The sequence below is a fragment of the Agelaius tricolor genome, unplaced genomic scaffold (assembly GCF_023055355.1).
Source record: "Agelaius tricolor isolate 1412-34295 unplaced genomic scaffold, bAgeTri1.0.p SCAF_2, whole genome shotgun sequence".
Taxonomy (NCBI): Eukaryota; Metazoa; Chordata; class Aves; order Passeriformes; family Icteridae; genus Agelaius; species Agelaius tricolor.
In genome coordinates, this window is record NW_027269262.1 from 60,328,903 (window position 1) to 60,341,495 (window position 12,593).

The 12,593-nt window shown below is 36.5% G+C and overlaps 1 protein-coding gene across 4 annotated transcripts in view; it reads right to left on the reverse strand.

Annotated features, from left to right (window-relative positions):
• CYP7B1 (cytochrome P450 family 7 subfamily B member 1) overlaps window positions 1-12,593 on the reverse strand; it is a 125,319-nt gene that overhangs the window by 10,439 nt on the left and 102,287 nt on the right. Inside the window, exons 2-4 of one of the 4 annotated variants that reach the window (XM_071420229.1) lie at window positions 11,581-11,717; window positions 4,684-5,280; window positions 4,034-4,240 (exon numbers count right to left, since the gene is read on the reverse strand). In XM_071420229.1, coding sequence (XP_071276330.1) covers window positions 4,034-4,240; window positions 4,684-5,280; window positions 11,581-11,717 — 941 coding nt within the window. Of the gene's footprint in view, window positions 1-4,033; window positions 4,241-4,683; window positions 11,161-11,565; window positions 11,720-12,593 lie in introns of those variants that run through there. The other 3 variants (XM_071420226.1, XM_071420243.1, XM_071420237.1) reach the window with 3 other exon arrangements.

A 12,593-nucleotide genomic window follows, 5' to 3' on the forward strand; every position in this document is an offset into this window, starting at 1 on the left:
TGACAAAAGTAATGAGTCACATTATGATCAACAAAGGAGAATGGAGCTTATATGGCTTTGCAGGCTCACATTAAAAAAATAGACAGTCAGCTTTCTACAAATGCCAGAGCTATACATTGAGAGGAATGACAACTGCACAATAAAACTGCAGCCTTTACTTGCAGTTGTCATAGTTCAGCAGACACCAGCCATCGCCGCTGACAGACCAGCTGGGTAGCTTGGGAGGCCTTCCATTCTGCACCGTGAGGTACAGTAAATTATCCAGCACGGTAGAGCAACATCTGTTTCTGTGCTTGTGCCGAACAAACAAGGCAATTTAAAGCATACCAAGGGATAACCAAGCAGCAAATGAACATGACCCTCATTTTTTTCCCCCCTTCTTACACACATGAGATGCTAAACTTCACTGTGCAAGCGCTACATAAAGAAGCCAGGCTGTTGTTTGATAAGGTGTTGTCAGAGAGATTTTACATCTTTTCTAGAGAGAGAAGGAGGGGGAAGACAGAGATATATCTCATAGTATTGTTATTCTTAGAATCCTCCCACTTCTCTCTTCATTTCTCTTATACTAAAGCTAGCACTCAGCTTCCAATTCATTCTAGACTTTTTTTTTTTAAAAACTGTTTCAATATACTTATAAATATTCAGTCTTTAAACCCTAATTTGCTATACTTAGTTCACATGCCTTCAAGCATTTGTCTTCCAATTTCCACTGAATAAATGCGTACTAATGAGAAATAGAGCAAGCTGCTGAGGCAAAGCTGGGTGACTTGAGCCTGGCCTGCCACCAGCTTGTGATAGGCAGGCAAATTGAGTTAAAATGAAAAGTCTTGTCAGCTGAAATACAACATGGTAGCCAAACAGCAAGCTGTCAATCATCCAGCCAAAACAAGGGACTGCAGGTAATAAAAGGTCATTGCGAATCATAAGTGCATTTGGCTTTCGTAGGCAAGTTAATTTTAATTAAACATGATCTCTATCTGTAAATGTTTTATAAAACTTATTGTGCAGTAATGGATTGTTAATTTTACACTAACACAGAGCAGGTAATAGGGTGCAATAATTATTAGAGTGTATTGTAGAAAATAGCTATTGAGTATGCAAATATTTGGGGGGGTCATTTACCCATGGGCATCACGGTGTGCCAACACAAACGATAATCTGAAACAAGTACATTTGCATCTTACTCAGAACTAAATGTACTGCCCAGCCCATTCCAGAAAAATATATTTATTCTTTTCAATTCAACCACTGATTTTAATGCTTAGCGTTTGTGTTACGACTACACACTCTGTATTAGCTCCTTTTGGGTCCCAACCCTTTCTTGTGTACAAAACAATTTTTCAAGCTGTGCTCTTTTTGCAGGAATATCTGGGATTCAGCAATGACCTGGGGCAAGAATACTTCACCATATAAATGAATGGACTAATATTAAATAAACGAACTGACTAAACATGCCTAGCATTAAGCATGCACTAAGTACATCTCTGCTTTACCCTTGGCATTTCCATTATAACCAGTTTAACTGACAGACCATTTTCATGTGTCCTTTACCATATTAGAGCTCTGTTATGAGCCATAATGTCTAATAATGTATGTTACTCTGTGCACACAAATAGGTTTGGATTTTGGGACTGTATTGTGTTATGCAGACAATACTGCCCCAGAAATGCCATCAGAAGAAGATGACCCTATCAGGGCCAAAATTTGCTAGTTTGATTTTGGGTTGAGTGTGTTTTGCATTTTGGTTTCCTTTGTTTGGTTGGTTTTTTAAAATAAAATAATCATGTACCTGAGCTTAGAATTTAGGAGCAAATCAGGCCATTTTGTTCCCTAGACCAAACAATCTGACCATAATAACAATGCTCTTCCAGAGAAAGACTTTTAGCAATTTGTGCTTCTTCTCCATAGCATGAGGATTCAAAAAGACTCTTGTTATAGTAGACCCAAAAGAGGATGGAGAATCAGAGCACTTAAAACAGGAGAATGAGATGACAAGGTGATGAACATGCAAGCATCCCACCTGGTCTGCCTCATTTGAGAGCAGGGACACAATCCCAGTTTCCTACGCTCTGGGTTGGCACAGAGGGAACGGAAAGAGGAAAAGCTCAGTCTTGGAGGTTTGGGGTCAGTGGCCTTCCTGCAAGAGGGGAGGTCTTGGCGTTCAAGCAGAGCAATTTGGGACCCTTGTCCCTCCTACACATTTATGAACAACACATCCCTTTCCCTTTCCACTGAAGCATGACTCCAATTCTCTTATGGTACAGATTTTTTTCTGTATTATTATTTTATGGGACAGTATCCAGCCCTTGATGACTTAAGTGCCAGAAGAATTGAAATCTAGCTTCTGTTCATATCACATTATGTTTAACATGATTATGAAATTTAACAAAAGTGTTACAAGAATACTACAAAGTAGGATGTGGCACTTCCCTCTCAACACATAAATCAAATGCTACCAAGGTACTTCAAGATTTCAAGAAGCAGAGGAATGACACAGTTAATGTTTTTAAACTGTTCATACTGTTTTGCACCAGATGGTTTTAGTGAACTACATGGTTTTATTTTCCTTATTCCTACACTTTTGGGGAGCCTTATTTTTCCCCTTTTGTTTTTTCACTGGCCATTCCCATCTCAGTCTATAAATATAAACTAAGTTCTCTTTTGATCTTCTTGATGCTTGGTAATTTATTTATTGGTGTATGCTAGCTCCGATGTGAAGTAGTTTTACTTGTGCTCCTTAGAAGTCCATTAAATGCTTAGAAAGTCATGTTACTCACCAGAATTGTCATGCAATACCTCCACTACTTCAAAAACATTCTCCATTGGTTAGAGATACATCTGCATCAAAACAGCCATGACTCTGGATGTAACCAACTTTGTAGACTCACGATATGTAAGATTAATATTAATGCTCTAACACAAAGGAAATGGATCGGACTCAATTTTATATTTGTACTAATCAAATCAAGTTTGCACACAGATTCTTGAAATGAGCCACACTGGATGATCTTGGAGAATGGCAGCTATTACAAGGATCCAAACCAGGCACAGAATGCACTGCTCCACCATCACCCCTTGACACAGCTTTGTTTAAGAGTAGAGCATCAGTTCAGGTCATGAGCTACCAAGACCTATGGACACGAGCTTGTTTTGAATACGGGATTGGTTTTGATATTTAAAAACAGGGGATTATTGAACCTTTAATCTTTTGTTCAGCTGTTGTCTGCCCTTGTACATTACTTGTGGAGATTCACAGATGATTAGAAGTTGGTACCTACCTGCTACCACCTTTCATCCCTTGGGCTATTTTCACCATTTCTCTTGCCAGTGTCTATGCACTACCAAATGAAGAGAAACCAAGAGCTGGTGCTCTGAAGGCCTATACAGCTCCTGATTCAAACAACTTCCAATGACCACTGGCAAGGGTCTCCCTCTGAACCCTGGATCCAGAACTGGAAGATGTGTAGCTCCCTTAAAGCTCCCTCTTTTGAATGAAGTACTAAAAACACCATTTCTCCTCTGCAAATTTTTATCTTCTTGTATTTTATTTGGAGGCATTGCCCAACAGAAGCCTGCTTTAGAAGCCTTTTTTGTTTTGTTAGAGAGAGAGAGAAAGAAAGAAATTGCTTGCAGATAAGATACATTTGCAGTTTAAATATACAATCCCACTTTAATTTCAGAAAAGGGTCTTTCTTGGCAGTACCATACAGAAGTATTTGAAATGCATTAACACTTCGGCAGATGCTCAGAATCAAACAACTTAATAGGCATCAACTTTTTTTCAAATAATTGCAAAGCTTCGATTTAGCCTTTTGCATACCTTGCATAGTTAATTACCTAGGCTTTAATGTTTACATGCAATGAGAGTATCTACAGCTATAAACTACATAATTTATAATTGATGTAAATGGGTGTTATTATGTCAATTAGGCAGCTGTGTCCTCCACCTTCTCAGTAAACAGAAATGAGTGATAAACCGAGTTTGCCGGGAGAGCCCCTCTCCTCTTCGTAACAGATAAAAATAAATTACCTAGGTAGACCAGGTTGTCCAATTGTTCTCTGGTGAGGTGGATGTTATATGTGGGCCCTCTCTTTTGACCTGTTGACTGCAGCAAATGGTCAATCTCGTCACGCACCGCTGCAAGAGCTTCTGGGTGCCGCAGAAGATAATACATGGCCCAGAATGTAGCTGGAATCGTGTTTCCCACAGAGGCCCACAGGAAGGCAAAATGATGTGCTGGGAGAAAATAAGTGAAAAGGAAGATTAATAGCGTTTATTACACTGATTAGATTTGCAGTGTGCTAATTAAAAGATGTTAGGACACAGACCCAGCCAAGGATCAGTGAATGCTAATGAGGACCAATAGGCTTCTGAAGTCTAATTTTCTGCTTAATGAGAATAGTTTGAAATGTAATGTCGGGGGGGTGGGGGGAATAAGGGGAGGAAATGCAGCTCAGTTATAATCTTTCTCATTATCACCATTAAGTATCTTGTTTTACCACCTCAGCACAAAAAAAAAATCAATTATCATAGAGGGTTGTTTCAGAGTAAAACATTTTATCATTAGCCAATTAGAAAGAACATAAAAAAATTTCAAGGTCGCCATTTTGCCTTTTTATTTCAAAGGTCTATAGTAAATTATTTTATTTTAGACAAGCAATCATTCATAAGTTTCCTACCTGCTTTGTCATAATCTCCAAGCAGCTCATATTTCTCAAATATATCTTGTCTGGCTTGGACCACTTTTGACCCTCCCAGCCATTTTGTCATGTTCTGAAGTAAAAAATGATGTATAAGCTCCTTCCGAACCTTCTTGGTAGCTCCTAGCAACTCAATTGGTATGTTTGCAGCTAAATAGGGAAAGCTGGCATCAAACTTGATAAATTTGTCTCTGATTTCACTAATAACTTTGTGGCCATCTGCAGCAGGAACTCTTCCATATAGTGTTACAAAACTGGCTTCAAACATTACAGAGCAGCAGAATTTGTACATTTTTTCTGTTTCCCAATCTGTTGCTTGTGAGCATTTCCATTCAAATATATCCTGGAGATTTTTCATCATGTGGTCAGAAATGATATCCAAAGGCTTGCCTTGTAGATACTGGTAGATTCTGTGCAGGTTTTCCTTGAGTTCAGGGAATTTTCCTTTTGACAAGGCTGGGTAGTCAAAAGTTTTGGAAGCCATTTTATTAGCGAATTCATGAAATTCAAGTTGCTTGCTATTTCGGATGACATAGACGTATTGAAATGGGTCCATGATAAAAGTAATATATCTACCTGAATAGAAGAACAGAAAATTATTAGTGACATGTGCACTTTTATAAATCTGGTGACACTTCCAGAAGCAATAACTGAAAATAAGCCGAAGCCTGTGAAAAAAGAGTGCAGAAAAAACCCCAAAGCAAAGATACGTCAATAAATATGAAAAGAAAAAAAAAAAAGAAAAAATATGAAACAAATATTATATCGATTTTCTTTGCCAGGATGAAGATTTCACCAGTGTACAGGCTCTTCTATAATCCTTGCAGGCTCTTCTATAATCCTTGTGAAGCCATGTAGACAGATCTACTGTTTGTGCCAACAGTTGTGTGTGATCTCTTCAAATGTGGTGCTCTGAAACAAATAATTTTCTACTCAGGTCTAATTCATGAAAATACAGTGTGGAGTCATAGCAACATTTGGAAACTGTAGGTTTTCACTAGCAGAAAGCAAAAAACACACACATTTCACCTGCACAGAGGAAAGTGAATGGCAGGGGCTGGAGTGGAAAACATGCCACCTAGGCAGCTTTTTCCAAGCAGATGACAGAGGAACTCATAATCTGCCAGTTACAGCTTTAACTGCATGCGGCAAACCCCCAACATTTAAAGCTTTTCTCACATCTGGCTCTTTTTCCCTGAAGCTTTTCTAACTCTTTGTTAAGAATGTGCTTAGTATCCATAACATGACTACCTTAGTTTATGAATGTGAAGTCACAGCCTGTGATGTAGCAGGCACCATTTTTAGCACGGGCTCCACTGTGGGATACACACTGTCCCAGTGCTAGGATCCATTGTGTCAGAGTGTACCACCAACTTCCTACCCCTCCCAGGGTCCTTCATGAGGTGACACAGTGACACCTTCAGTTCCTTGTATAGAGGGATAGAATTGCATCAAGTTTGCATCATTTGCTTGTTCAAATTGTCCCTGCCAGAGAAGTCCTTCAATGCCTCCCCAAACTTCAAGACAACTGCTGAAAAAAAGCACTTGGAGGAACTACCATGAATCAAAATGCTAACACTCCCAAAGCTCAATTAAATCTTAGCTCTTAATAGATGGTTCTAAATTCAGAGTTCCTGATTCTTACCTTGAATGAAGAGGTGCATTAGGGAAAAAGGGTGCCTATTAAAATGTACACTTTCCCTGTGAAATATCCCAGTCACAAACTCAGGGAAAGAGCAAAGCTTCCAGCACTTACAGTCTAATTCTGTCTCACTAAAGGGACAAATCTCCTTTGATTTTAATGGGAACACTACATGCTTAACTGCGGACCAAATTTGGCTCTGTGACAGATGTCCAGAGATAAAGTAGTCACTACCACTAAAAATGTCAAGTATCCATGGTTACCATATAGTGATATCTGAATTATCATAGTTATTTCATATTCTGATTTATATACACACACTGTGCCCTATGGTATCTGGGTACACTCTGGACTTCCTCTACAATTACCAGCTGCCATAATTCCCCTCCCAATTACATCAACTGCAATCCCAGTGAACTAGTATGGAAATGTAAAGGACATATCAAGACAGAATTTGAACCCTTTTCCTTTTTTATCAACAGTATGTGAACATTTTTAAGATACTCATGGATTTTGTTTTACTGTAACATAATCAACCATAGCTGTAAATTTAAAGTATATTGAGAAACCAGCATGAAAGAGAGATCCTGAATTCTCAGTCCCCTTTTTAGACTTTCTATGACTACAGAGGCTAACAGGAATTTTTAGTCTTGACTTGACTTTAGTCTTGCAGGATCTTTGTTAAGAGTCCTAGAATTACCCTCTCTTTCCAGCTTTCACCTACTTTCATGCTCTTTATTGAGGCTACTATCTTTGTGATCAAAGCTTGGAAAGAATGTCCAGTGGAGCAATTTTTAATAAATAGATTTGGAGTGTTATTAACCCTAAAGATGAAAGCTGGCTTCTTAACTTTGCATTTACAGGGTAAACAATTTAAGTTAAGATTTTTAATTAATATTAATTTAAACCATCTGTCCACCATCTGCTTATTTCTGATGCAAAATATGAGTTTCTTTGTGATCTTTAATCAGACACTTAGCAAACGCACATCAATTCTTATCATTTTTTAAGTAAGAAAATGATTTTCAGCAAATGAGTTTTCAGACAAACAATTTTAGTAATAATTTTAAATCAAAACTCACTCACCACTAGCACATACTTTGAAAAAAAAGTCCCTGAGAAAAAGAATATTACAGATCCTGGTTTTATTATTCTCATCAGGTTCCTGGTAGCAAAAAGTAAGTATGTAACAAAATATAATTCATTTTGTAGAATCAATTCAGGTTCCAGACCACATCACTGCAAGTCAACAACACATATAAACACATAAACCAAAATATTTCTTGTTGCTACATTTACTAAGGGTCTAGATAATCAGAAAAGTGGAACCCCCCTATAACAAAGGCAGCTTGTTTATGTATGCCATCGAGAATCTAATTTTAGATCTCTTAATTAGAAAGTACTAAAACCTAGGCTAATTAATGGCAGTTAGAAAGTTGTGAGAGTGGGTCTGGGAGCCTTTAACAATTACAGTCATCCTTGCACACAGATGCCCTACATGGCTACACTGCTTACCCCAGTCTCATCCATATAGGAACAGATTGCTAATTACAAAATCGTGCCCCAACACCTCCTCTACATCCTGAACAGCAAACATCCGAAGTGGAACAAACTTTCTCACCTCAAGTTATGATTTTAAATTTTTAAAGTGTCAATATGGTCCTTAGTTTTGCCTTTAAATCCTGTCCTTGTCCCCAGTGAGGTTTCTTCCCACTGATTGTCCCTGGTGGTGTCAGAGACAAATAAATTAAAACCTTTCATAAAGTTTTCAGTTATTATTTGGTATTTCAAAATGCAGTTTCCCCCTCTACTCCCATGTCTCTCCACTGCAGCTAATGCCAAGACAATCTTTGGAAAGTAACCTTTTCTGAAATCAATCCAAAATCTTGATACTCATGAGTTTCTATCAGAGTACTAAAAAAGGTAATCCCAAATCAGCCAAAAATGAAGGCACACTACTATTTCCTCAAATCATGTAGCCTTAAATATTGAAGATATTCATACAGAAACCACTAGAGACTAAGCCTTTCCCTGTTAGTTTGTAAAAAACCTCTTCAACACCAAAAACTAAGTAGACATGTACATATAGAAATGTCATACTCCAATTCACAGCAGTTTAAGTCACTGAGCTATTTTATTTAATACAGTAAAAACAAGTCAAAACAAGAGATGTATCCTTCTTTCTGCAAAAAGCCCTCTGAATTTTTATTTTTAATGGCTATAGAGAATTCATACTTCACTATCTGGTTCTTCAGTCTGCATTACACCCATGCTGCAAATAGCCTGGTTATCTCAATTTAGTTTCTACAATCTCCTAGAAATAGAAGATTGATGTGGAAAATATGAAAATTGTCAACATTGGTAAATCTGAGCACAGAAGCCAGTATTTGTATGATAGTTAAGAAATTACTCTAATAATGCATTCTGGACCTTTTTAATGCTAATGATGAAAGACAAGCATTTCAGATGGCATCTAATGATGGATGTTATTTCAGTAATGCTTGGAGCAGGCTTCAGCCTGATAAGGAGTTAATGAAAATTACCTTTTGCCTATGAGAGAAAAATGTGATAAGCTACTGTAGGTGTATCATGCTTTAAAGAAAAGAATGACAGCAGCAGTATTCAAAAAGCAAATGTGCTTAGTCAAAACCACGAAAATTATTTTATTAAAGGTGAGTTAGTCTCAGAGAGAATGTTGCAGGGTTCATTATCACTCCTATGAACTTGAGAGGAAAAGGACACAAAGTTTAATCCCGAGAAACAATGACAAAACTGTTTCAAGCTCTTTAAGTTCTTACCTAGCAGTCTGCCTATGCTGCTGACCCTTAACAAGCAGAGGGGCTTGGGAAGTATGATCATCTCAGAGCCACAGACTCTCTCTCTCTCTTTCCCCTCCTTATTATTTTCTTTTCTGATATTTTCTTTTTTTTTTTTCCCCAAGACTATCGCATTTATGTAATCGTCCTCTTATTAGGGAGATTCTGCTGAACTGCTGACAATGATGTACAGTGGTGCTGCGCTGGCATGACGTTTGGGGAAAACGATTCTGCTGCACCACCACACAAAACCAATTAGAGAACTATTTTCTGCGACAGGTCAGGAATTTACATTGTTTCTCATAGAAAGATGTGCTTTTTAATTTCTTTATTAAGATGACATCCATGTCCCTTGCGACTTTTAGGGATGACAATCATTTGCTCATCACACGGGAAAGTACAATCAGCAAAATCGCATTACCAGTACGGGGCAACGCCAGAAACTCCAAGCATCGTTCCGCATTTTCCAAATGAACTAGTTTGAGAACCAATAATTATAAAAATATATATTGATAGAATTTTTTGACAGGACCTTTAGACATCCACCAGGGGGGTAAAGTAATGATAGTCCACATACAGCTGGCTATGCTATGTTTGCCGAGCACAGAAACATCATCTTTGTCAAATCAGTAAGACGTACAGAAATCCTGCATGCCTTCGGATCAGGACACGAGAGGAGACACTAACTAGCTTTGGTTTCCTCCCTGACTTGAGGATGAAAATCTATTTCTCTTTAGTGAAGTCCTGATGGTCAGCACTTTTATACCGAAAAAGAGAACTTAAAGTGGTGTGTCTGTTATGATGAATTCACAAAATCAAACATTTCCCTGCACAAGACTAGAATGATATCCAGAACTAACTTTATTTACCTCAGTCTTTATCAAGGGAGGCTTGGCTCAAAACACTTGCACATAGGGGATTATCTGGATGGAATTTGGTTTACCATAGAAATAGAAATTTCTGAAATTAAATTACACTCATAATTGGTTAAACACAAACTTCTAAACATAGTCTTTCATAAAATAATAAAGAGGCAAAATAAGTAAATATTTGATTAAACACTTTTAAGATTCTGAAGTATGACTGTATCCGGTTAATTTAATGTACTAGTATCTGAATTATAGCTATTAATTGGTATTTGGAGGAAGCCAAAACTGTATTATTGTGTGATTTGAAATTAACAATAAAAAAGATTGTATTTCAACAAGAGTTGGTGTTGTACTGTGCCAAACTCACTTTCAAGTTGCAAAAGATCTGATTATACCAGTTTTCAAAAAAAAAAATCCTGAATGAAATTTTAAAAAATAACATATTTAATACAATAAAAATTCTCTTCCAAAGGAAAAAAGGACAGATTTTTTTAAAAGGAGGAAAATTTTTATTAATTAAACACACAGCTTGCAACTAAATTAATTGACTTTTTAAAAAAAAAATCATTCCAAAATTGCTTCTATGGAAATATAAAGCTAATGCTACTACCCTAGGAAAAAAAAAAAAGCAAACTTTATACTTTACACTGAATATTTTTGTTTCAGGGTCCCTAAAACTACAGGAATAACTAAAAATTATATGGACTAAAGCTGATCATTTGAACAAGGATATCAGCATGTAAAGGTGAAGAAGATTATTGTAACTATCTATAATAATAAGAGCTTGCCTTTCTGAACACAAGAGAATACTGGATTTTATATTGACTTTAGTAAAAAGTAGATCTCTATAGATAGATGTAAATTTATATATTTAACTTTCATTCAGGATTTTAGTTTTATTCTATGTTCTTCCACAGCTAAGTGCCTACGTGAAATCACTCAAATGTTTGTATTCAATCTGGCTTAGTAATACAGTTATAAATACAGGAAACAGCAAGGTTATATCATACTTTATTATATTGTTATTTTCAGCAAGCATGATCAGAGTAAGAGGCTGGCAACGGGAAGTTTCTGTGTTCCAGTCCCGATTGTATCACTGAGTCAATGTGTCATTCATTCCCTTGTGTTCCTGTCAACCAGTTGTAAAATGTGTGAGAACAAATTCTGCACTTTTTTTCTTAAGTGTTTTCTAAATTTAATCTGATATTTTTCTGTGCAGTGTCAAGATGATGTTAGTTCTCCTTTCTTTAGGAAAAAACCCACCAATACATATTTTAATGTACTGGCAAAATCTATGTTAATACAGTACATACCTACAAAATCTGTCAAAATACATATATACTTAGAGATGTAAATAAATCCCCACATTGATAGTGATATTTTATAGAGAACTATTATGCTTACAATATATGCAAATTTGAGGGATTTTTATGGGTCTATGCAAGAGAAAAATGTTTTGGGTTAAAGAAGATTCTAAACTAAACATTTGGATTAGTATTTAACTTCACTGATGGAAAAAAAGCAAGATACATACTAAAATATTTCTCACCAGCAATATGTACAGTGAAAATATCTCCAAATTTCTTTTGCTGATCCAGTAAGAATTTGTAAGCATCTTTTCTAAAAATCAGAGCTTTCCCAAGGTAAGGAATCCAGCCATTTATTAGTGGGGGCTCTCCAGTCTTTCTGTTAAAAGCAGAAAAAAAAAACCAAAACAGGAGTTAACTTTGGCATGAGAGCAACTCATCTTTATATCTATTTATATATTACACTTAGACCCACCATTTACATCTGTAATTCCTGCAATGTATAATATGTTGTACAGAAAGTTCTTCAGATATGATGGCAGGTTAAATCTAATCACACCTCTGAGCACTGAAGGCTCCATGTGGTGATTAGGAAAAATAAGTGAGAGAAATTGAGACGCATTTAACTACAGGTCGTCCAGTTATTACCATTAAGTTATGAACACAGAAAAATTACATTCAGTAGAAAAGCTCCCAGCAAAAAAGAGTCATCTCATTTTCAATATTTGGTGTGTCAGAGGAAGATGTATTGGAAGGCAATTATGACAGATTTAGGTAAATAGGACGCCGACATATCACACAAAACAAGTATCCTTACAGATAACATTTTAGTAATTTCAGCTTACCAGCACAGAGAACAGCCATTCTAACTAAATAACTTTAAAATATAGGATAATAATACAGGCTGAACATTAACTGTAAAAAATCTTAGTCTCTTCATATTTATAGTCTAAGATAGAAATGTATCTGGACAGTTTAAGAAGAACGTACAGGTATTGATGTTTCCATCCCAGTTTAAAAAAGCAGCCATGGTGCGTTAGTTATCTTTACAGAATAGTATAAAATACCTTTAAAGAATCTACTAAGTTACTTTCTTCTTTAAAAGGAAAAAAGGTTCCCACACTGTTCTACTCCTGACTGTAAGTAAATATATTTCCTTCATGCTGGTCTTTAGTTGCTTGAATCTGATTTACAACAAAGAAACATAAAGCGTGCTTGTTCTGGAAGGGATTAAAACAAATATTCACAAACAACT